This window comes from Podarcis raffonei, chromosome 2 (assembly GCF_027172205.1).
Source record: "Podarcis raffonei isolate rPodRaf1 chromosome 2, rPodRaf1.pri, whole genome shotgun sequence".
NCBI classification, from domain to species: Eukaryota; Metazoa; Chordata; class Lepidosauria; order Squamata; family Lacertidae; genus Podarcis; species Podarcis raffonei.
The window spans coordinates 117,508,854-117,533,552 of record NC_070603.1 but is presented as its reverse complement, the minus strand read 5'-3'; the positions used below and the strand labels follow the sequence as shown (position 1 = coordinate 117,533,552).

General features: G+C 47.6%; 2 protein-coding genes and 4 non-coding genes across 10 annotated transcripts; 3 read left to right on the top strand and 3 right to left on the bottom strand.

Moving 5' to 3' along the window:
- Positions 1–845: 845 nt before the first annotated feature.
- On the top strand, positions 846–16,948 carry LOC128409209 (uncharacterized). 3 transcript variants are annotated; one of them, XM_053379476.1, is made up of 7 exons: positions 848–1,149; positions 5,947–6,403; positions 7,547–8,280; positions 8,896–9,010; positions 12,201–12,943; positions 14,682–14,811; positions 16,264–16,948. In XM_053379476.1, the coding sequence occupies exons 2-7, from the start codon at positions 6,139–6,141 to the stop codon at positions 16,644–16,646; spliced, it is 2,370 nt and encodes a 789-aa protein (XP_053235451.1). In that variant the 5' UTR covers positions 848–1,149; positions 5,947–6,138; the 3' UTR covers positions 16,647–16,948. The 3 variants fall into 3 exon arrangements, with proteins under 3 accessions (XP_053235453.1, XP_053235451.1, XP_053235452.1); XM_053379477.1 differs by lacking the exon at positions 848–1,149 and adding an exon at positions 2,244–2,641; XM_053379478.1 differs by lacking the exon at positions 5,947–6,403 and having other exon boundaries at positions 846–1,149.
- A 2,077-nt stretch (positions 16,949–19,025) lies between these two features.
- Positions 19,026–22,343, bottom strand: LOC128409271 (zinc finger protein 501-like). Of its 3 annotated transcripts, XM_053379614.1 has the most exons (3): positions 22,189–22,343; positions 21,147–21,267; positions 19,026–20,674 (listed from the first exon to the last, which is right to left on the bottom strand). In XM_053379614.1, the coding sequence occupies exon 3, from the start codon at positions 20,567–20,569 to the stop codon at positions 19,208–19,210; it is 1,362 nt and encodes a 453-aa protein (XP_053235589.1). In that variant the 5' UTR covers positions 20,570–20,674; positions 21,147–21,267; positions 22,189–22,343; the 3' UTR covers positions 19,026–19,207. The 3 variants fall into 3 exon arrangements, with proteins under 3 accessions (XP_053235589.1, XP_053235586.1, XP_053235587.1); XM_053379611.1 differs by lacking the exon at positions 21,147–21,267; XM_053379612.1 differs by lacking the exons at positions 21,147–21,267; positions 22,189–22,343 and adding an exon at positions 21,017–21,120.
- A 1,122-nt stretch (positions 22,344–23,465) lies between these two features.
- TRNAG-CCC (transfer RNA glycine (anticodon CCC)) lies at positions 23,466–23,536 on the top strand. Its single transcript has one exon. It is a non-coding gene; the product is annotated as a tRNA-Gly (tRNA).
- Positions 23,537–23,899: 363 nt separating this feature from the next.
- TRNAN-GUU (transfer RNA asparagine (anticodon GUU)) lies at positions 23,900–23,973 on the bottom strand. The gene has a single exon. It is a non-coding gene; the product is annotated as a tRNA-Asn (tRNA).
- A 308-nt stretch (positions 23,974–24,281) lies between these two features.
- On the bottom strand, positions 24,282–24,355 carry TRNAN-GUU (transfer RNA asparagine (anticodon GUU)). Its single transcript has one exon. It is a non-coding gene; the product is annotated as a tRNA-Asn (tRNA).
- A 108-nt stretch (positions 24,356–24,463) lies between these two features.
- Positions 24,464–24,535, top strand: TRNAM-CAU (transfer RNA methionine (anticodon CAU)). Its single transcript has one exon. It is a non-coding gene; the product is annotated as a tRNA-Met (tRNA).
- The last annotated feature ends 164 nt before the right edge of the window (positions 24,536–24,699 follow it).

Here is a 24,699-nt window from a genome sequence, read left to right as displayed (position 1 = left end):
CTCCTCAAAAGCCCTCTGGGTGCCATGTGTGGTTCTCAGCTCCCCTGCCCTTTTTTAGCCTTCACAAGGCTGCTGTGAAGTAGGCTAGGGGCCGCTAGGCCAAGAGATTATTGTTAGACCAGTATCATCTGGTCAGATTTAGTGTTATGGAGGGGAATGTCTTTCAGCCTGGTAGAAGCCACCACACAGGGAGGGCAGTATCTCAGCTGGCGAGCATGTGCTCTTCATGCATGCAGTGGACTCCCGTCAAAGGGCTGCCACATGGAAGATGGAGCAAGCTTGTTTTCTCCTGATCCAGAGGGTGGCACCAGAACCATTGGATTCAAGTTACAAGAGAGGAGATTCCAGCTGAACACCAGGAAGAACTTTCTGACAGTAAGAGCCCATTAGTTGATTCCAGCATTGCAGGGGGTTGGACTAGATGACCGTTGGGGTCCTGTCCAACTTGACAATCCTATGGATTGTAGAATTAGTTAGAAGGGACCACAAATGTCATCTATTGTAGTAAAATCCCCAGCAACGCAGGAATATCCTTTGCCCAAGAGTCTCATGCTCTACCAACTGAGCTATCCAAGGTATTGTAGAGGTTTTGTTTCTATGATTCTAAATTAATAGATTACCTAAAGTTCATTAGTTTCAGTGGGTCTACTCCATAGCTGCCCACTTTCAGATTTGAAAATAAGGGATCAGCAGCCTCACCTGTCCCGGGGACAGTCTACGGGATATCTAACAATCCGGGATAGCAGCAGGAAGCAGCCGGAAACGGCGCTGGAATAAGGGAATTTCCCGCAAAAAAAGGGAAGATTGACAGCTATGGTCTACTCTGAGCAGGACTTAGTTGGTCTTTGTCTTCACTCCCTGCTCCATAAGGAAAGGTCAGCTTTCCTGAAAAGAGACTGAACGGGTTAAACGCAGAGAGTCCTCCTGCCTAGAGAGCTCCTGAAATGGGATAAGGGAGCAATGCATGTCACTTTCCTGTCCCGCCCCCCCTCTTTTTCCCTTCTCGGTAGGGGAACCCACCCCCCACAAACCCCACCACCCAAAAAACTTCCCTTTTGCACATTCCAGCCTGCGATCATAATCGTGCAAGGCGTGTTGCCCGGGGACTTCCTGCCCGCGTCCCCTGGTGGAAATATTTGCAAGGAGAGGGTGAGTTCAAGGAGGTTGTGGGGGGTGTGGGGGGTGTGTGTGGGGCAAGCATGATTCAGAAGAGGAGATCCCTGAGCAGGAGAAGCAGATGCAGAGGAGGAGGCAGGAGGGCAGGCGGGGAGGGGGGACACCTGCCCCTTGAAACAGCTGCGTCCAAACACGTGGCTTGCCAGGACGCTTTCCTCTTTTGCACATTGTAAAACAAATCCTGTTCTATGTATTTGGGTAATCTAGTTGCTTTTTTACACACACACACACACACAGCCCCATTTGCGTTGCAGATTTCAAGCAGCGTCCTACTGCTCCCAGCTGCCATGGCTTCCCCTCCCCCGAGAATTGTGGGAGCTGTAGTTTCCTAAGGGTGCTGAACTTTGCTGGGAGACCCCCGTTCCCATCACGAAACTGCAGGGCGGCATATAAATTCAGTAAATAAAATAAAATAAAATGAATAAAAAATAGATAAGGAGAGATGGAATGCGGTGTAGGAGGGAGAGACTCACAAATGCAGAACACACGAAATTCAAGGCTAATCTAAAAGGTTAAATGCAATTAAAGCAGCACTACTATAAAAGCAGGGACGCGGGTGGCGCTATGGGTAAAACCTCAGCGCCTAGGACTTGCCGATCGCATGGTCGGCGGTTCGAATCCCCGCAGCGGGGTGCGCTCCCGTCGTTCGGTCCCAGCGCCTGCCAACCTAGCAGTTCGAAAGCACCTCCGGGTGCAAGTAGATAAATAGCGACCGCTTACTAGCGGGAAGGTAAACGGCGTTCCGTGTGCTGCGCTGGCTCGCCAGATGCAGCTTGTCACACTGGCCACGTGACCCGCAAGTGTCTCCAGACAGCGCTGGCTCCTGGCCTATAGAGTGAGATGAGCGCACAACCCTAGAGTCTGGCAAGACTGGCCCGTACGGGCAGGGGTACCTTTACCTTTTATTAAAATACCGGGAATGAAATTATACACCTGGGGGGTCTCTAATTCTTATATCAACCCTAGGCCCAGTTTGAGCTAAAATGAGTTTGTGATGAGCTCCCCATTCACAGCAGTGGGGTTGGAGTCGGTCTTCATGACTACTTTTAAAGGTTTGACGTTGGTAACCACATACATCAGACAAGGAGGCAAACTTTACCTGTGCCACTTTAGACAACAGGTGAAGGCTCACATGACTGAATGTTTCTCCATTAAAATATAGCAAGATTACCTGTATGTGGGAAAACTAGTATGTCAGAAAAGTCTAGGCCAGAAGCTTCTTCCTGACCAGCTACTTTTCTATGTGCAAGATATGTTTGTTGGTTTGTTTGTTGTGTGGGTGTATGTCGTGTGAGTTCACCTCCTCATTAGGAGACTCAGAAAAAGTTTCACAACCTCCTCCGCTACTTGTGAGAAGCAAGCTTTACTCCAAATTAACTTTAGCAGGATTTAGGCCTCGATGTTTCCTGGTTTCCATGGCAACCACAGCCAAGCAGCCTCTGAGCAGATTACACAGATTAAGCAGGTGTGCGTGCATTGTGGGGATTAATGATCACATCTATTGTAATCGAATGCCCTGTTTCATATTCAGCTTCTCTTTTTAAAAAAGAATTATTAAAAAGTGAGGGTTAATAAAAGCTGGTTTTTAGTTGGGTTTGAATATAGTTAAATTTGTTACCTGTGGCCACACACACAGTCAGAGCTAAACAGATTATGTTTGGGAGATAATTTTCATCACATTATTTATTTTATAAAAGGAACTTTACTGCCCCTACATAAAATATCAGGGAAATGTATATAGCAATATTTAAACATTTTTTAAAAAGCAGTATTATCTCTTATCTTTGTTGTCTCTTAATGGCCAATGTTAAGTATCAGGGTTATTTAATTAGAAATATATATATACGGGTTATTCTGCCAATGTTCAAAGAGGCACTTGATACTGAAAAACACCAGTCTAAGGCAAGGATTAGACAAAACATAAGCCAAAATCAGATGAAATCATAAAACAAAATGCAACCCACAAAATGACTACAATTATCTGTTTGTTATATAGCATTTTAAAATACACCTTATTTTTAATGGTTATCCATGGGGGGTAATTCCATGAAAATGTCAACCTCTTAATCTTTTGCAAGTCTCAGAAGCTTTTTATATAAAAAGTGACTAATAAATCAATTTCTTTATAAATGTTTGTTAGTATACCACCAACTTGTATAAAAAATATCAAAGCACTGTATATACATATATACATATATATGTATGTGTGTGTGCAGCCAAGTATAATAAAACTAAACTCCATAAAAACAAAATAACATATCCATTAAAACAGGGGTCAGCAAACTTTTTCAGCAGGGGGTCGGTCCACTGTCCCTCAGACCTTGTCAGGGGCTATAGCCCAGGGGCCGGACTATATTTTGAAAAGGAAAAAAAAAAAGAACGAATTCCATTGCCCCACAAATAACCCAGAGATGCATTTTAAATAAAAGCACACATTCTACTCCTGTAAAAATACGCTGATACCCAGACTGTCCGTGGGCTGGATTGAGAAGGCGATTGGGCCGCATCCGGCCCCCAGGCCTTAGTTTGCCTACCCATGCATTAAAATGACTGGTTAATCAGCCTAGGCCTGTCAGCATAAAAAGTCTTCAAGGGACGCCTCAAAGGCAAAAGTCTAGCCCTCCTGTCTCCTGCATCCCCACCAAGCATACAATCCATTTCTTTCCTATAATGTACAGTTGATATGCATAATTTTAAACATTTTTTCTCAGAGTCTGATGATATGCTATGTTCAAAACGAGATATTATATGTGAACCATGCAAGACAGGGCAAAATTTATTTTAATATAATTCTTCTGTCAGAGACCTCTCCAAGAAAATAGGCAGCAGGCCAGTGATTCTGCCTTCACTGTTAGAGGCAGGCAGGATGCCTCTGAATGCCAGTGGCTGGGAATCACAAGTGGGGAAAAGTAGTGCTGTTGCACTCGCTTCCTTCTTGTGGACTTCCCATCGGACGGGTGGCGCTGTGGTATAAAACCATTGAGCCTCTTGGGCTTGCCGATCGGAAGGTCAGCGGTTCGAATCCCCACAACGGAGCGAGCTTCTTCTAACCTAGCAATTCGAAAGCACACCAGTGCAAGTAGATCAAAAGGCACTGCTGTGGCGGGAAGGTAAAAGGCATTTCCGTGTGCTCTGGCACTCATCATGGTGTCTTGTTGCACCAGAAGCGGTTTAGTCATGCTGGCCACATGACCCAGAAACTGTCTGTGGACAAACACCGGCTCTCTTGGCCTGAAAGCCAGATGAGTGCCGAAACACCATAGTTGCCTTTGACTGGACTTAACCATCCTGGGGTGCTTTACCTCTTACCTTACCAGGTCGGCCTGTGAGCTAACTGGGCCTTTGGTCCAGCAAATGGACACTTCTCAAGGTATTGTATTGCCAAATGCAAGGTGGTTCTTTTAAAATGAGATCCAGAAGTAATACAAAACACGAGTGAGGGAAAAGATTAGATATTTTATTCTATACAGCACTCAATAGATACATACCAAGCAAACACTTCTTTCTGTCACTTGGAAGCCCTCAAGAAGTGGCGAAGCGACTCCCCAGGTAGCCTTAGTTTGCTGATCAGTCCGTGCACGAGCTTCAAAGAACTCGGTCCAAAATCATCTGATAGCTAGCCTGTTAGCCTGCGTGGCTTGCTTGACTGGCTACGCGCAGATTACAATGGATGCTCGGGTTGTGAACATGATCCGTGTGGGATGCACGTTCTCAACCCACAGCATTCGCAACCAGCACCTGTGCACGTGCGGGTTGCAATTCGGCGCTTCTGCGCATGCGCAAAGCGTGATTTAGCTCTTCTGCGCATGCACGACCACCAAAACCCGGAAGTAACCCGTTCCGGTACTTCTGGGTTTTGGCAGTCCACAACCCGAAAAAACGCAACCTGAAGCGTCTGTAACCCAAGGTATGACTGTATTCATTAGCCACCTCTCCCAATGCCTCACTTTCTTCAAACAATGTCCAACATCAAAAGAAGGTACCCAATAATATCACTTCCTCCCAACAGATTATGGCATTAAAGGCTGTTCTCAGCCATCAAAGAGCTCAAAAAGAGATAGAGAGGAGAAAGCAAACAGAGGCAGGAAAGGGACCGTATTTTTCGCTCTATAAGACGCACCGGACCACAAGACGCACCTAGTTTTAGAGGGGGAAATCAAGGGGGGGGGGAAGCAGCCTGTCTGCTTCTCCCAGAACTTCTCGGGGCTGCCGGGGGAAGCCCGGGTCCCCCCCTAGCCCCAAAGAGTAAAGAAGCGAAGACAGCGAGCAGGATCCATCCCGCTGGCTGTCTTGGCTTCTGCCATAGCCGCGCGCAGTCCCTCCGGGAGAGGCCGCATGCGGCTATAGCAATTCCCCCACATTCCGCAAAAGCCCACAGGAGCTGCTCACCCTTTAAGGAGCGTGCAGCTCCTGCGGGCTTTTCTACGAGGAGGGAGAAGGGACTGACTGGCCGCGTCAGTCCCTTCTCCCTCCTAGGGAAAAGCCCGCAAGAGCTGCGCGGAGCTTGTGTGCGGCTCTTGGGGGCTTTTCCTGCCTGCCTCCCGCTGCATTTGCTTTTTAACACACACACACATTTCCCCTTACTTTTTTGGGGGGGGGAGTGCGTCTTATGGAGCGAAAAATACGGTAACTGTTAGATCACTAACTCCTCGAAATACCATTTATCTTTCAGAGATTGCCCATATACGTCTTTAACTTCTCCTCAACTGTGGAAGAAATTTACAGGCTTCTTCCAGAAGCTTCTCTCCCTTTCTGACTCTTCCCAGCTAGACCAAAGAGATGGATCCACCCCGGAGCTGAACACAGTCCCTTCCCTCGCCTTTTGGGACAAAGACCCTGTTGGGAAATGGTGGGAGCCAGCCTCTATCACGCGAAGCCCAGTCACCTGTCGTTTCATGAATTTTCAAATATATAAAACTCCACGAAACAACTGCTGAAGGGAGGGTGCCCGTTTTCTGCACGATGAGCAAGAGCGCCGCCGAGAGGAAGAGAGAGAGCCGGGCGAGGCAAAGCGACGAGCAGAGACTCCTTGAGCGAGAGAAGGCGAGGAGAGCAATGAAGATGATCAGGGAAGAGCGGAAGCTGGACAGCGCATACCAAAAGAAGCACAGGGAAGACTCCTGGAAGAGGATGCGCCTCATGAGGCAAAGGAGGAAAGATGCTGAGGAGGTGCTGAGGAAGGCCGGGTCCTCTCAGGCATCGCCGCTTACGTCACACCAAACATTTGGTAAAAGCTACAGATATGCATTTCCGTGGCTCTTCCTGGGTTGAGTTTAATGTCATCCCTGAGTGTTCATCACTTTGGTTGTTAATGGTGGCCAGGAGGCAGGTGGGGGAGTGAGTTTTATTTTTAATTTTATAATGATTTTTATTAATTTTCAGTTACAATAATCCAATACTTGCCTCATTATAACAATGCCAAATTATAATACAATTACTAATACCAATCATTCAGATAATTTAGGTCCCCCCCCGGCATGCTAGAATTGATGGTTTGATGATTTACTTTATTTCTGTGTTCCAAAATCTTATTAATTTCAATTACACTCTGGTCAAAATACCAATCCCTTATACAACCATTGAAATATTAACAATTCGATTTGTATTGACACATTAAATTATTTATAAAACTACAGGTGAAGCACTCAAACCTATATCCTTGTTCTTCCTATGTGTGGCAATTACTCTGTCCCGGGGGGGGGGGTAGGGAGCGAGTTTTAAATTATGTTTTACAGATTGCTATTATGAATGCGTTTAATTTTTGTGTTACCGTGCACTGCTTTATAAGAAATATTTAGTCAGACTGTTGGTCTGTTGAGCTCAGAATTGTCTTCAGTCGAATTCCATGTGCAGGGTGGGGGGTGAAAGTGAAGAGAAACAAATGTGGCAGAAAGAGAGAGAAATAAAACGGGGTTCCCCACCTCCTTTTGGGCCCCATCCAGTTTTGGCTTTCTCACTGCAGCCCTCCCTGCCCGCTACCAGTACACAGCCCTTGACAGACGACCGCTGAGAGAATTCAACCCTTGCTAGGAAAAAACAAAAGGTTCCTCATCCCTGGTCTAAAGCTCTAACCATGGGAGTACAGTGGTACCTCAGTTCTCAAATGTAATCTGTTCCGGAAGACTGTTTGACTTCTGAAACCTTCGAAAACTGAAGCGCAAAGGGCTGGCTACAAGTTCAATTGGAAAAATTGGGGGGGGGGGACTGTGGAAGCCATTCAACTTCTGAGGTGTGTTCGAAAACGGAAGCAATTACTTCCAGGTTTTTGGCGTTCGAAAATCGAAACGTTTGGCCTCCAAGATGCTTGAAAACTGAGGTACCACTGTACATAGTTCTGATGTGCCTGATCTAAGAAGTCTTTTATTTACAGGGCACTGGATACCACCAGAAGTCAAAATGGAGGACCAGGACCTTGAAGAGCCTGAAAAAGGGGAGGTGCCTGAGGCAGGAGGAAGGGACCTGCATGTTGTCCAGGTTGAGACCACTGAAGAGCTGTCAAGAAGGCTGTCTCCGTTCCCAATAAAGGAGGAACCGGAGGACGGGTCCTGTGAAACCCAGTGGCAAGACTTCATGCAGCCGGCACAACCCCCTCACACAGAACATGATGATCCATGCTTGCTTGATCCTGAGTCTGGAGAGGGCCCTAGGGATTTGCTCATTCTGTCTGCGAATGGAGTGACAGACACCACTCAGTGGCCTCAGAGCGAGCTTACGAAGAGAACCCTGCCAGACTTTTCAAGAGGATCCCTCAAGGTCTGTGAGCACCGCCTGGATTCTCCCACAGGAGTGAAAGAAGAGAGTCCAGACTTTGGCAGCTTGGAGGCACGCTGCCACCACTTCAGGCACTTCTGCTACCAAGAAGCCGAAGGACCCATGGGGTTGTGGAGGCATCTCCAGGAGCTTTGCCACCAGTGGCTGAGGCCAGAGGAGCACACCAAGGAGCAGATCCTGGAGCTGGTGATCCTGGAGCAGTTCCTGGCCATCCTGCCCCCAGAGATGCAGATCTGGGTTCAGGGGCATGGGCCAGAGACTTGCGCCCAGGCAGTGATTCTGGCAGAGGATTTCCTGCTTGGGTCGCAGGAGCTTGAGGAGCAGAAGCAACAGGTGAGAACATTTCTTTCTTTGTGAATCCTTCAAGGGGCCCAGAGACAATCTTTGTGGGGAGGCTGCAGAGGACACTTCCAGGTACCTGCCACTTCAGTTTATAATTTCATTTCATTTCACTTTTGATTTGCATATGGTCTTCCTTTGTTACTATACACAAGGCAGTTCAGGATACAAATTTTAGAGGAAACGAATTTTATTGTTTTTTCTTTGTTTGTACTCCCTATTTCATTTTGTAATACAATTGTACCTTGGTTGTTGAACACTTTGTGACTTGAACGTTTTGGCTCCCGAACACCGCAAACCCAGAAGTGAGTGTCCCAGTTTGTGGACGTTTTACGGAAGACGAATATCTGATGCAGCTTCCGACTGAGTGCAGGAAGCTCCTGCAGCCAATCGTAAGCCGCGCCTTGGTTTTCAAGCGTTTTCGGTAGTCGAACGGACTCCCGGAATGGATTCCATTCGAAAACCAAGGTACGACTGTATCTTGCTTCTAAACTGTTAAACAATAAAAATAACAATACTGGCCTATTTTGCAGAGTTGTCAAAATCACACAAACCGCTTTGGGTGCTTTGCTTAACATGCTCTATAAATCCTTCATTTTTTATTTTTAGGTTAACCTGATGTTTGAAGAGGCGGTTGCTCGCTCACCAGAGACAGAGGAGGAGCCAATAGCACAACTTTGCACAGAGGGACTGTGGAAAGGCAAAAGTAGAGCCATCATGTTGGGTAAAGATCTGTTCCTCAATGTGGTGTAGTGGTTAGAGTGTTGGACTACAACCTGGGAGAGCAGGGTTCAAATCCCCACCCGGCCATGAAGCTCACATAAGTCCCTAAGAAGAGCTTGGCTGGCTCAAGCCAAAGGCCCCTCATAATTTAGCATCCTGTTCTCACAGTAATCAGCCAGTCGCCTGCGAAAAGACCCCAAGCAGGACCTGAGCACAACTGCACCACTCTCTACACTTGTGATTCCCAACAAACTGGTGTCTTGCCTCAGTATTGGACTAGATGAGAGCCAACAGACTGAAGCTCAGTCCAGATAAGACAGAGGTTCTGTTGGTGGGTGGTTCCCTAGACCAGATGACTGGGAGGTTGCCTGCTCTTGATGGGGTTACACTTCCCCTGAAGGAGCAGGTTTGTACCCTGGGGGTAGATCCTAGATCCTTTGCTGTCGCTCAAGGCTCAGGTGGCCTCAGTGGTGTGGAGTGCCTTCCATCAGCTTCAGCTGGTGTCCTTCACCACTATTTGGACAGGGATAGCCTAACTACTTGAAGCTACCAGCATGAGTTTGACCAAACTGCGGGAAGACAGGAGTGCCTGGCGTGCTCTGGTCCATGGGGTCACGAAGAGTCGGAAACGACTAAACAACAACAACAGCAGCCTAACTACTGTTGTCTATGCTCTGGTAACCTCAAGGTTAGATTACTGCAATGCGTTGTACGTAGGGCTGCCTCTGAAGATGGTCCAGAAACTTCAGCTAGTGCAAAATTCAGTAGCCAGGTTGCTCACCGAAGCAAGATGCTTTGAGCATATTACACCAATCCTGGTCTGACTGTACTGGCCACCAATTAGTTTCCGGGCCCAAGTCAAAGCCTTAAGCTTTGACCTACAAAGCCTTAAGCAGCTCAGAACCATAATACCTCAAGGACCGCCTCTTCTCATATGAACCTACACAGATCCTGAGATCATCTTCTGAGGCCCTTCTTTGTGTGCCTTCTCTGCAGTGGCTCCCCGTCTGTGGAATGGTCTCTCCAGGGAAGTTCACCTACCGCCTTCATTATACACCTTTAGGCACCAGGCAAAAACATTTCTTTTTAACCAGGCCTTTCGTTGATCTGATATAATAATAATAATAATAATAATAATAATAATAATAATAATAATAATAATTTTATTTATACCCCGCCCTCCCCAGCCAAGGCCGGGCTCAGGGCGGCTAACAAGCAATAATAAAAACAAGTTGAATGATTACAACTTAAAAACAAAATTAAAATACAACATTAAAATATCGAAACATTAAAATATTAAAATGTAGCCTCATCGCAGGAGGAGAAAGGAAAAGAAAAAAGAGATGGAGGGAATCAAATTGGCTCCAAGCCAAAGGCCAGGTGGAACAACTCTGTCTTACAGGCCCTGCGGAAAGAAATCAGATCTTTCAGGGCCCTGGTCTCATGAGGCAGAGCGTTCCACCAGGCCGGAGCCAGAGTTGAAAAGGCCCTGGCTCTGGTTGAAGCCAATCTAACTTCCTTTGGGACCGGGACCACTAGGGTGTTGCTATTTATGGATCTTGAGGTTCTCTGTGGGGCATACCGGGTGAGGCGGTCCCGTAGGTACAAGGGTCCTAGGCCGTGAAGGGCTTTAAAGGTCAAAAGCAGCACCTTAAATCTGACCCTGTACTCCACCGGGAGCCAGTGCAGCTTGAAAAGCACTGGGTGAATATGCTCCCATGGCAGAGACCCCGTGAGGAGCCTGGCTGCAGCATTCTGCACCCGCTGGAGTTTCTGGGACAGCTTCAAGGGCAGCCCCGCGTAGAGCGAATTACAGTAGTCAAGCCTGGAGGTGACCGTCACATGGATCACTGTGGCCAGGTCGGGGCGGGAAAGGTAAGGGACAAACATCCTATGCCCTTTTAAAATGTGTTTTGGGGGGGCGCTTTTGGGTTGTTGTTTTTATTTTTATTATGTATTTTGTGGTTTTATATCTTGATTTTATTCTGGGAACCGCCCTGAGACCCCCAGGTATAGGGCAGTATATAAATTCAATAAATAAATAAAAATAATAAAAATATACCACTTAACGGTATATGCCAAAATGGCTTCCAAGAGGTATACTGCCTCTGATAGAGAAGAGCACTTTGGGCAAGTCACTGTCGCTTTCTCCACCAGGGTGGCTAAACTGGTGACCACCGGCATCATGGTAACCACAACGGCTCTCAGTCGTGCTGCAGGGCAGGTGTCCCGGACACTGAGCTTTCACTTTTTAAAAGCAAGTTTTTAACCCTAGCGGGAAGACCATCATGGGGCAAAGTGTGTAGGTACTTTCTAAGCAGCTTCTGTGAAATGAGAACCCCTAACAGCAGCCATTTTATGTTATGCCACACCCTCCCCAGTTACATTTTGTAACTGGCACCTCCTCTCAGAATTCAAAATGTGCCCACTACAGTGGTACCTCAGGTTACATACGCTTCAGGTTACAGACTCCACTAACCCAGAAATAGTGCTTCAGGTTAAAAACTTTGCTTCAGGATAAGAACAGAAATCGGGCTCCGGTGGTGCGGCAGCGGCAGGAGGCCCCATTAGCTAAAGTGGTGCTTCAGGTTAAGAACAGTTTCAGGTTAAGAACGGACCTCCGGAACGAATTAAATACTTAACCTGAGGTACCACTGTAGTTCAAAAAGGTTGGGGACTCCTGTTCTGTTCTGTGCTGTGCTTTGTAAGTGCTGCGCTGTGCTGTGTAAGTGTAAATTGACACACAGGATGCTTTCATGAGCACATGCCCCTCTGTCTCTTCCCAAAGATCCTTGCATATAGAAAGCTACCATATCAGCTACCATATCAGAGGGAAGGCTAAGACCTCTTTTCCCTGACATTATAGTTTTCTGTGTGCATGGCTTCCCCACTCTGCATTCCATTGTTTGAGCCCTCCACCCACCACCTGAAGTGAAACAGCCCAAACAGAGGCCGACCACTTTGGTGAGAATTAGACCTTTAGGATGAGAATTAGACCTTTAGTCAAAATGGTGCCATGCAGATCTTGATGGACTACAAGTCCCACCATCCCATATCATTGGCCATGCCTTCTAGGCCTGATGGGAGTTGGAGTCCTGCAGTATCAGGAAGGCACGACATTGGCTACTCCTGGCTTGTGCTGATGTTTTAAGGGAGCTAGCAAATAAAACCCATTGCTTTCTCCTTTCCAGCTCAGGTGCGGCCCGAAGCGAAAAGGAAGATGCAGGACCGAGGGCAAGCCAAATTGGGAGATGATTTGGCAGCGCAAGAAGACCTTCACGTGGTCCAGATGGAGACCACAGGGGAGTCACTGAAAGGGGCAGCAGCATTGCAGCCAGTTAAACTGGAGCCTGAAGAGGGGCAGCGAGAGCGCTGGGAAGCCCAGTTGCAGGACTTCCGTAGGACAATGCAGTCCCCTGCCCCAGGGTGGAAGAACCCACAGACCCCACCTGCCTCGGGGAAGCCTGCAGAGGACGGCAGGGTCCTCTCAGCGACGGGAAGGAGCAATGTCAGCCAGTGGCCCAAAGGACTGTGGGCCACCCAAAGGCAGACAGGCCTGAGCAGGGAAGCTCAGCAGGCTTCTGACAACGCAGACTCCTCCGAGGAAGCAGAAGAGGAGATGCTTCTTGACGAGGACGCTGCCAGCGTGGAGGCTCTGCGCCAGCGTTTCCGGCAGTTCCGCTGTCGGCAAGCTGAGAGGCCTCGAGACGTCTGCAAGAGGCTCTGGGAGGTTTGCCACCAGTGGCTGAAGCCGGAGAGGCGCTCGAAGGAGCAGATCTTGGATTTGCTGATCCTGGAGCAGTTTCTGAGCGTCCTCCCTGTAAAGATGGAGAGCTGGGTTAGGGAACGCCGCCCAGAGACTTGTGCCCAGGCGGTGGCCCTGGCGGAGGTCTTCCTCCTGAGGCCGCAGGAGCCCAAGAGACAGGAGCCAAAGGTGGGTGTGCCAGCCTTTGGGGTCACCCCAGCCACCTCCAGGAAAGGCTGTAGCTCAGTCACAGAGCTTGTCCAGTATAGTGTTGGCAAAGATCTCCCAATGTGGCTGAGGAGAGCCATGGCCAATCAATGTAGACAGTACTGAACTAGATGGACCAATGGTCTGAGTCATTATAAGGCAGCATCGTATGTTCCCATCTTAATAGTATGCCCGCCTCTTTTACAAACTTTCCTCCTCAGATAGCCCCCAAATGGAGGAATGTTGTGTGGGAAGAGGGAAAGAGCTACCAGAGCACAAAGCAGCTTCCAAGTGCCTTATCTAGAACCTTGAGGGCTAGAATCTTACTTTACAAAGGTAAAATTTGTATTGGTTGCTCTGCCCACTTTTGCCTCTGGCCCCACCCACCACTGATCTCAGAAGGTTGCTCAGATGGGAATTTGTGCCCTAGGACTGAAAAAAATCCCCCACCCCTGACATAGCTTTTATTATTATTTATTATTAAGAAAAGTTTAACTGGACAACGCAAAATAAAAATAAAGCTATACAGTATTATATCATTGCAAGAGTTAACAGTTCCAGTTCCATATAAATGCTTATCTAATTACTATTATTACTAGCCATATACATATATGTTTATTTTTAACCTGCTATTTTTTGTATGAATGCATTCCAAATGTCATTCTACTTGTCCATGCAAAGTCTACGTCCGTAAACAATCCATTCATAACTTGCACGTCTAGTTATATCTATTGATTAGATGGAGCTGTCCAGTTGTCAAATTCCATATAGCAGGTATGTGGTTCAAAAGAATAGATTCCTCTGAAAATTTTAACGTTTTCCACAGACATATTCATATCATCCATTATTAACTTAGCTTGATACAACTCACATTATGCTTCTATGTGCTGTATAAAGACCTCAAAGGTATTTCTCAATATCCCAACGTAACTGAATTCGAATGTCTGATTAGGGTAAAAAAAAGCAGCGTGGCTTGTTACGTTCAGACCATTTCAAAGTTTTACGTGGAAATTATTTTTATTGCATTGTTTTCCGAGACATAATGGCAAAATAGAACAGATTTCCCTTCCATTGTTCACATTTTAAGGGGCGGGTGGTAGAGGTTGGAGACACTAAAAGCTATTGATGTATTAATTTTAGCATGCTTGAAGAGCTCTGCAAATAAATAGATGTACTTTTTAGGGAGAGTTCCCTGGAAAAAAAAAGTATATTGCAGCTTTGATTGGCGTTGAATCCACCCCAAACGCCCAGTTTGCTTGGGATTGTGTTAGCCTAATGCCCAGCTTCCTGTACTTCCTGAGTCAAGCTGTTGGTGCACCTAGCTCAGTTCTGTCTACACAGACTGGAAGCAGCTCTGAAAATTTTCAGCCAGGGATCCTTTTCTCATCCCTGCCTGGAGATGTCGGGGATTGAACCCGCAACCTTTTGCATGCAAAGTAGATGCTCTTCCATTGAGTCCTTCCTCATTCATTCATACTGCCTAATTGAGGCGGGTGGGTGTGTTCCTAAAAGTGGGAAATTTCCCCGTGGAAAATAGAGCAGCAGACAATTTAGTCATTTTGTTTAGATATTTGTAATCACACAAAAGTCCATCCCACGTTGACCCTGGTTCCTGATTTGCACTGCGACTGCCACTTGATTTTTCCTCTAGGCCAGAGAAGGTCCTAGTTCCTTGTTGTTTGCACTTTGTTCACTGAGTAGATGCCTATTTGAATTGCAGGTGCTGTTCCCACCAGAGGATGAGCTGAATTCTCTGGAGTCATCCGGAGCCTCTTCAGATTCCCCAAAGACGATGCAGAGGCTCCCCCTGGAGGCCAAAACGGAGGATGACGTGGACATCAACTTATTAAGTAAGGGTTCTGGTGGCTGACTCATTAACGTTCCAACATTTCTGAGGTCATTAAACCATGGCTTTTGCACTTGTGCTGGGGAAGTAGGAGTGTGTGAGGAGGGGATGCTAAACCTTGCCCCCTTGCAAAGCAGCCAAGTAGATTGCTTTCCCCCAGAGCTGCTGTTCGCTGCAGAGAAGGAAAAATGTAAACCTACATATTTTCTCTCTGCAGCCAACAGCAGCTCCTGAGCGGTGAGGGGTGTGACCTGATTGGGGCTATGGCAAAGAGGAAAAGTCTCCCACAGTTGTGCATAGATAGATAGATAGATAGATAGATAGATAGATAGATGGATGGATGGATATAGTTTGGCCCCAAGCATGTGAGGTTCAAGTAGTAAGCCAGGAAGCCCCTAGTTTGCAGATCTCATAGAATCATAGAGTTGGGCAGTACCCTCAAGGCTCATCTAGGAATCTCAGCTAAAGCATCTATTACAGAAGCTCTGTTGAAAAACCTCCATGGAAGGAGAGTCCACATCCCCATATCTCCGTGCAGGTCATTGGGTTGCCTCAGGCCAGCTGCTCTCTCTCAGTCACATGGGAACATCAGAAGTTGGCTTGTAACCAGTCAGCCCATTGGGGTCTCCAAGGCTGCAGACAGAAGTCTCTCTCAGCCCTACTTGAAGAGGCCAGGGATTGGACTCTTACAGGGAACGGAACCAGGAGCAGGGACAGAGCAACAGAAGCTCACCCCGTCACGGGGATTCGAACCGCCGACCTTCTGATCGGCAAGTCCTAGGCTCTGTGGTTTAACCCACAGCGCCACCCGCATGAATACCACAGCCTCTTCCATGTCGCTAAAGCAAGATTAAATTTGGATTCTGGACAGCTCCCAGGGAGCTCTGCTAGCTGAACACAGGAAGAGGTTGGCTCAGCAAAGGCTTAGTCATCTGAAGCCTTCAAAAGCCTGACAGTACTTGAACTTTCCAGGTTACTGCTTCTTTTAACCTTTACCTTTTACTTTGTTAACTGTTGAAGTGCTGGACTAGGTTTCAACCTCTCCAAGTCCGAGTTTAATTGAAACTATTCTGGGTTCAGGACAGACTGAGCGTTTATTTGAAGAACCATGATAGCAAATAAGGGGAGAGCCATAGGTAGATGGCAGTGCATCTACTTTGGGTGCAGAAGGTCCCGAGTTCAAAGCTCAGCATCTCTCAAAGTTGCACTGGGAATATCCCCAGAATGAAACTTTGGAGAGCTGCCCCAGTCAGAGCAGATGGTTTCACTCAGCAAAAGGCAGCTTCCTATGTAAAGCGAAGTCTGCCACAAATGTGACTTGAACATTCTCACATCGCCAGTCCCCTCTTCCCACATACTTCAACCTTCCATGATCCAAGCAATTTCTTCCTGCCCTCCCCTCCAAACACAAACCCCAAACACAATTCGCCCCGCTTCAATTTTGACATCCTTGCAGATCGGTACATACAGATGAACGTGTGCTTCAACGTGGAAACTCGAGAACTGCGGAAGAGGCTCCTGGCCAGGCAGCGCCAGAGACGCCACAGAGCGCGGCAGACCCCGGAGCAGCGGCTGCAGCGGCGGCGCGTTGAAGCCGAAAGGAATGCGCGGCGCCGGGCTACTGAAACCCCCGAACAAGCGGCGGTTCGCAGGCAAAAGGATGCACAGAGGAAGTTGCAAAAAAGGAAGTGTCCCCTTGATGCCCATCCTCTGACTGTTCTTCAGGCAGACTCTTGTGAGACCTTGGCGGAGGCAGAAGATGCCATGATCGCCCCCAGCGCCCTTGCCATTGGAGAAGCCGGCAAAGTGTGCGGTTCCCTGGCCCTTCCCACCTTTTGACATTGCACCAAATAGTTATCTGGATGAACAGGGCTAGAGGAATCCCAGGCAGTGGGTCGCCGGGGCACACAGATATTTGAAATACTTTTCTAGCTCTGTTGGAGAATGTATGCACTCAGCCATAAGAAAAGTTTACGTTTGATTGTGTTGGAAGGATATCAGTTCTAGCGTCTTTCGTCATGTTTTAACTGTGTTTAATTTATCTGTGTTTTAATTTATCTTTTGGACTCTGTTACTTGCCCAAGAGCTGACATGAAATATACGAGCATAATAAAAACTTATTTTTTATTTATTATTTTGAAGGATTTGTCTGCACAGAGTTTTTGGTGGAGCAAAATACCTCACCAGACCAGCATGAGTCACTGGTATCGACTTGCGTTGGCATCCGTCTTGTCTTGAGAGACAATGGAGTGCGCCTCCAGGGGTGATGTTCTGCAGTTCACTGCATGGGGCAGTGGTCATCCGTACATGAGACAGTGCATGGAGCAACAGATATTTTGTAATGTAGAATTTAATGAGAAAAACAAAGATTTTAACATCCAACCTACAGTTCAATTCATATAAATCTACTAAATTTTAAGTTGTAAGATGATGCATTTACATTTCTAGCCCAACTTGCCTGCTCTAGACTGGCAATTGAACTCTCTCTCTCTCTCTCTGTAAAACATGTTCCTCAGCCTGACTCCTTCCAGATGTTTTGGGCTCCCAAGTCTCATCACCTTCCCTCCCCACTCAGCATTGCCACAGATCATTGATCAGGGGAGCTGGGGTCTAGCAACATCTGGCAGACTGCTGGTTCCCCATCCCGGTCTAAGCTGTGCCATTCCATTACAACGCGCCAGATTTATTTATTTATTTATTTCTCACTCAGTAGATATGCACTTTGAACAAAAAGACCAGAAAAATACTGTGTTTCCTGTTAGCAACGTTTTTAAAAAGGCAGCATCAAATTATTATAAACGAGAACAGAATATGCATTTCAGATCCCTACCACCACTGTGTTTCTGCATGCTTGTACCCATGGAACGCCAGATGTTTCCAACATGGTCTTAAAACAGGAGGAGGAACCCCAGGCCTGTGGGGTCAGATGTACTCTACTGTACAAAGGTAAGCATCCCATCTCTCGTCCCATTGCCCTTCTGCCTATGGCCAGTGGTGGCTGGCGATGCCAATTTAAGGGCAATTGAGAAGTTGCTCCAAATGGCAACAGAAGTTCCCCCCTTGCCCTCCTCTTAATGCTGCACAGCCATGCTGGCCTCAGACTGATGGGAGCTGTGATCCAAAACATCTGGAGGGCACCAGCTTGGGGAAGGCTGCTCTAACGGGATGTGTTGTGGCATCACAGCGAGATCGGACAATACCTCTCCCTGATCTTGCCCACATGTGTAGCTGGCAGCACATCATTCCTTCCTGCCCACTTGGGTAGCTGCCGACCTCTGAAGCTATCCGTGTGGTGGTGTGGCATAAGACTGTAAGAAGAGCCCTGCTGAATCAGGTGGCATCAAGTCCAGCATCCTGCTCACAGTGGCCAACCATTTGCCCCAATGGAAAGCCCAAAAGCAGGACCCGAGAACAAGAGCCCTTTCCCCTCCTGTCGTTTCCAGCAACTGGCAATCAGAGGCATGGGCTGCCTGACAGTTAAGGTAGAAAGGAACACTGGAATATCCAGGGTGCACAGGTTCAGATGACATACAGCGGAACCTCGGGTAATGTAAACTTCGGGTTGCGAAAGCGGCAATCCCGGAAGTGTTTCACCGCTCGTGCATGCGCAGAAGCGGTCTATCGCCATGCGTGCATGCGCAGAAGCGGTCTACCGCCACGCGTGCATGCGCAGAAGCGGTCTCTCCGATTGCGAAAACTTCGGGATATGGCCAGACCTCCGGAACAGATCCCATTCGCAACCGGAGGTACTACTGTATTTAATTTCAGATTTTAAAAACTCTAGCACCACCTCCTGATTAATATTGTCCCAATGTTGAATAAGTCTTCTAAGTGTTTTGCCAAAATCTGCTTCCCTGCACTTTCCGCCCAAGTCTTGCCCTCTGGAGCCACAGAAAACAAGCCTGTTCCATATTCTGTGTGGTTATTTGAAGGCTGGTATAATCTCTCTCTTCCCACAATCTCTCTTCCAGGCTAAGCACACCCGGATGTTTCAGCTGTTTCTGAAGGTGTCCTGATTTTCAGACCCCTTGCCAGACCCTTCCTCTAGAGACATCCCACTTGGAAATACACAGCATTTCCGATGCAGTCTGAAATTCCTGCATTGTATGGGGCTGAACTAGATGACCCTCGGGGTCCCTTCGCCCTCTACAGTTCTATGACCAGTGTAGGTCAGAAATGGACCACCCTCTATTTGGGTACTGACCACACAAATTCAACCCAAGTACACATCCATATTTCAATATATGGTCCCATGCGGACGTCTGGTGATGCCAGAGGTGGGGAAGAAATGCTGAGTCAGTGAGAAAGCACCAATTCTGCAGTCTCCGTCTCCCCCCATGCATTTGTAGGTCAGTCCAAGGAGAGGCTTTGTCCAGTCAGGCCCAGTGAATTATACTGTGCTACGAAAGCACTGAGTTGCACCTGAAGAGTTGCCCACCATCTTTACAATCGTAAGCTTTCTCTCCTGTATGAGTTCTCTTGTGCTTAATAAGCGACTTTTTATCAATGAAGCTTTTATCACAGTCAGAACACCGGTATGGCTTCTCCCCTGTATGGATTCTCATATGTGAAACAAGGTTTCCTTTCTGACGGAAGCTTCTCCCGCATCCTGAGCATTTATACGGCTTCTCTCCTGTATGAACCCTTTTGTGATTCACAAGCAGGGAGCTAGTGTTGAAGCTTTTCCCGCACTCAGGACATTCGTAGGGCTTCTCCCCTGTATGGATTCTCACATGTTTAGTAAGGGATGATTTAACCCGGAAGCCTTTCCCACACACAGTACACTGGTAGGGCTTCTCTCCTGTGTGGGTTCTCTTGTGTGTGATAAGGTTTGATTTTGAATTGAAGCTTTGCCCACAGTCTGAGCACATGTAGGGTTTCTCCCCCGTGTGTAGCCTTTTATGCTCTATAAACTGAAAGCTGGTGCTAAAGCTTTTCCCACAATCTCTGCATTCATAGGGCTTTTCCCCTGTGTGGATTCTCACATGTGAAACAAGGTTTCCCTTGTTGACAAAGCTTTTTTCACAGATGGAGCATTTGTAAGGTTTCTCGCCTGTGTGAGTTCTCACATGCATCATCAGCGAAGTGCAATGAGAGAAGCATTTGCCACACTGTGAACATTTATACGGCTTCTCCCCTGTGTGGATCCTCATGTGGGAAACGAGGTTTCCTTTCTGGCTAAAGCTCTTCCCACAATCTGAGCACTGATAGGGTTTCTCTCCAGTGTGGGTCCTCTCGTGCGTGACAAGATGTGATTTCTTACCAAAGCTTTGCCCGCATTCAGAGCACTCGTAGGGGTTCTCTGCTGTGTGGGTTCTTTTGTGTGCAGTAAGGTTTGATTTCAGATGGAAGCGCTGACCGCAGTCTGAACACATATATGGTTTCTCCTCTGTGTGTACTCTTATATGATCAATAAACCCATAGCTTGTGCTAAAGCTTTTCCCACAATCTGTGCATTCGTATGGTTTATCTCCTGTGTGGATTCTCTCATGTGCATCCAAGTGGGTTCTGTCATGGAAAGTTTCCCAGCACGATGAGCATTTATATTGATGTCCCCCTCTCTTCACACTGTCATCCTCAAGAAACTCAAAGCTCTGATGGAGGCTTTTTCCACAGTCTGTGCCCATATTTCCCCCTTTACTTATGAGGATTCCTTCTTGGAATGTACTTTCATTTAAACTACTATCTCCATCTTCACAAAGGAAAGCTCCTTCTGTTGCCTTTTCAGGTTGTCCTTCTTGTCCCTGTTGACTTCCAGGCATCTCTTCAACCCCAGAACTTCTGCCACTTTTGGATGATAATAGGATAGGGAAGCTCACACCTTTCTAGTGAAAGATCTTCCTCCTGCTTGTCTAAGTCATCACCTTCTGGAACAAAACAGAAAACACGGGATGATGCTTTACATTTAGATGTTTCCCATGATCATATATTGATTTAATAAAGGTGATATAAACAAGACTTTGGGCAGCCTCTTTACTCCTCTGTTTGCAGGAGCCAGCAAATAAGTCAGGATTTCTTTAACTCACTATAGTTTCCATTTCAACTGAACCAGGAAGCCATGATTAACAGCTTCACAACAAACCAAGATATTTAGCCAGCTTGAAACAATGGGTTTACACCCTGGTTTGTTCCGAAACAGTTAACCACAGTTTCCTGGTTTGGACTAAATTGGAATAGCTATTGAGTTGAAGAGTTCCTGGTTTGTATACCTTTGTTTTTCTTTTGGAGTGCAATATCTGGAATTGGATGTTTCCTCCCCAGAGTTGCTGCTAAGAAAAATGACAAAAAACACACCACAGATGCATTTGTATCAGTTGTTTCTTTGTGATGTTTCATTACATCCATGTTATCACCCCACCCTTGTTTTTGCTCTCTTTATTTTATTATTTTATTTCAAGTATTCCTTTGCTGCTTTTCGGGACAAGCCATCCAAAGGCAGCGTGCACACGTGATTAAAAACCTAAAACAGAACTGAAATAATTAACTTTGCCCTGACAAAACAAAAAAAGCCACAGTCTAATGGTTTGAAAAGACAAATCCACAGTGGGTAAGGCTGTCATTGGCTACTAGTCACAATCTCACATAGTAAGCTGCCTTATACAGTGGTACCTCGGGTTACATACGCTTCAGGTTACAGACTCCGCTAACCCAGAAATAGTACCTTGGGTTAAGAACTTTGCTTCAGGATGAGAACAGAAATCGTGCGGCGGCAGTGGGAGGCCCCATTAGCTAAAGTGGTGCTTCAGGTTAAGAACAGTTTCAGGTTAAGAACGAACCTCCAGAACAAATTAAGTACTTAACCCGAGGTACCACTGTACCGAGTCAGGTCCATCCAGCTCACTATTGTCAACACTGACAGGCAACAGCTTCCAGGTGTGCCGGCTTGAATAAAATATTGGGGGGGGGACAGGAACAGGTAACCCCCACCCCACATAACTGATTACATGACATGGCACACACGCACCATTTGAATGGCAATGCCCATCAACTTGGGGAGGGGGCCCTCAAATATTTTATGGAGGGGGGGGCGGCTGAAGGGACCTCGGTCCCTAGGAGTTGGCTGCTAGAGCAGCTTCGCAGTTTCGGACAGAGCTGTTTCCCAGCCCCAGGGATTGGACCTGGGACCTTCTGCATGCAAAGCAGAGGCTCTAACCACTGAGCTGCAGCCCCTCCCCAAGAAAACAAACGCCTGCCTGGAAGCTCCCTCAGAAGATCCCTTCCAGCCCCCGGCTCCTCAGCAATCTGATAGCCTTCGAGGCTCCACAGGGCTCTTTGTCTGCATTTGGCTGCTGCAGAAATGGGCTCCTCTGTTCCCCGCCGCCGCCGCCCAGCAGCTGTTTCCTCCTAGGCTTTCTGTCTCTCCTTCCTTGCTTTAGCTCACCTGCTCCACACGGTCTTTTTTATTTGCATTGCACCCGCAGCCAGGAATGCAACCGGCAGCAGACGCTCCAGACCTAAAGTCTTTTTCGCAGCACAGCGCGAGGGAGAGAAGCGGGAGGCGGAAGAGGAAAATGCCCTGCGCTGTTTACTTCTTTTCCCCAGCCTCTCTAGGATCCGCAACTCTGTTATGTTAACTCCTAGTCGTCTGGAAGAAAGTAAAAGGTAAAGGGACCCCTGACCATTAGGTCCAGTCGTGACCGACTCTGGGGTTGCGGCGCTCATCTCGCTTTACTGGCCCAGGGAGCCGGCATACAGCTTCCGGGTCATGTGGCCAGCATGACTAAGCCGCTTCTGGCGAACCAGAGCAGCGCACGGAAACGCTGTTTATCTTCCCGCCAGAGCAGTACCTATTTATCTACTTGCACTTTGACATGCTTTCGAACTGCTAGGTTGGCAGGAGCAGGGACCGAGCAACGGGAGCTCACCCTGTCGCGGGGATTTGAACCGCCGACCTTCTGATTGGCAAGTCCTAGGCTCTTGCAGCGCCACCTGCAAAATAATCCCCAGGGCTTGAGGGAACCTAAAGAGCTGCTACCCGTTTGCCTGAAAGGGTTTATGCCAAGGAAGGGACCGCTCAGTTGCGCTACTTATGTAGAAAGAAGCCTCATTATGCAACAGTGCCAATCCTGTGTATGGCGTTCATTCAACGTTGCCAGTGCTGCGAGTGACCTGGGTGCGAATCCAGACTGGCATTTTCTCTGCTGACATGCAAAGAAGGCGCAGGCAGCCAAAAGCTTGCAAGCGTCCTGTGAGGGTGGGATTCAAACCCACAGCAACAGTGCGCAACAGATTAGCAGTCCACGGCCTTCACCACTTGACCATGTCATTGGGAACATGATACCTGCAGCTGGGTGGCCTTGCATCTTTTCAGCTAAAGCCCAGATGTGCTAAAAAATTGCATCACAGAGATCTCCACCTCTCTTGGCCTGAGGTTTTACTCAGCTAAGAGAAAAACAGTTATACAAGCCATTTCAGGTTCCTTTTCCCAAACCGGAAGGGGAGCATGCTGAGCCCATAACCAGAGATTGATAGAAGAAAAATGTCATCTGCTATTCTGCTGCTGACTTTTTCTTCTGCACTGGACACAACATGCAAAAAGCTAGAGGTCCCTACACATTTTGGTCAGGATGCTGAAAATCTCCTCTGGGCCATCTAACCACACAGGAGGTTTTTCCTCGGCAGACATTCTGCCCAGGAAGGAGAAAGTCCTCATCGTCTGCACCAGTGGTGTAGAGGCATCATACGAGGTTCCCAATCTTGTGACCCGGGTTCGAGTCCCGGCTGGTGCATACCTTCCTGTTTTGTTTTTTCCCCTTTCAGAGAGTTGAAGACAGTTTCAGCCTGCCAGCTAGAAGTTTATGCCTTAAGACAGGGCTTCCCAAACCGGTGGTCCACAAGCTTCATTCAGGTGTTCCGCAGAGTGCTGTAAGGTTACAACTAAAAATCATTTAGCACAGCGCATTACAGCTGCTACAACAGGCAGGAAACGTATTAAGTAGTCCACCAAGACCCTCAGCAATTGTCAAGTGGTCCTTGGGGGGGAAATATTTGGGGACCACTGCTCTGGGACTTCCAGTCAGTGGGGAAAAGGGCTAGCAAAGATGGAAGCTGAACTGATTCAGCCACCTCATCCTGGACAAAGTGCCTGCAACCATCCCTGGGTGGGCTCGAACCACCAACCTTCTGGTTAACAGCCAGACGCGCTAACTGATTGCGCCACAGAGACCTGGAGAAAGGTGCCCCTCAATCTCTTATTATGCTTCCTTTGATGCCATGCAAAAGAAAAAGGTCCAATTTTATGCTCTGCAAATAACTGCTGTGGGCCAGGCAAGCCCACAGGAGGTTTTCCTTTGACAGGATCACATGCCTGGAAGCAAAAGACCTGCACCAGTGCTGTAGACCAGAGGCATCATGTGAGGTTCCCAATCTTTTGACCTGGGTCCAATTAATGGGAAAAAGGGATGGTGAGATAGAATCCAAAGCTACATGTGCAGAGGACAACAGATGTCTCATCCTGGACAAAGTGCCTGCAACCGTCCCTGGGTGGGCTCGAACCACCAACCTTCTGGTTAACAGCCAGACGCGCTAACCAAGTGCACCACAGAGACCTGGGCAGGGCTGCCCCTCAGTCTCTTTTATCCTGTGGTTTTGTTGCCGGAACTGGAGAGATGACAAACGAACTGATGGTGCGCACTAGGCTCTTCCTTGCTCCATCCAGCAGAGTGGCGCAGCGGAAGCGTGCTGGGCCCATAACCCAGAGGTCGATGGATCGAAACCATCCTCTGCTAGGTACTTTTACTTTTGCCTTGGCAAAATGTGGGTGTGAGTGGAAATTATTTCTCTGCAGCTACTAAGTAGGAAGCTAGGAAGCTGCTGTGCCCCCCTCCTCTGGCAACAAGCCTAGGAAAAGGAATATTGTTGAAGAGAGAGATGACATGTTAATATTGCTTTG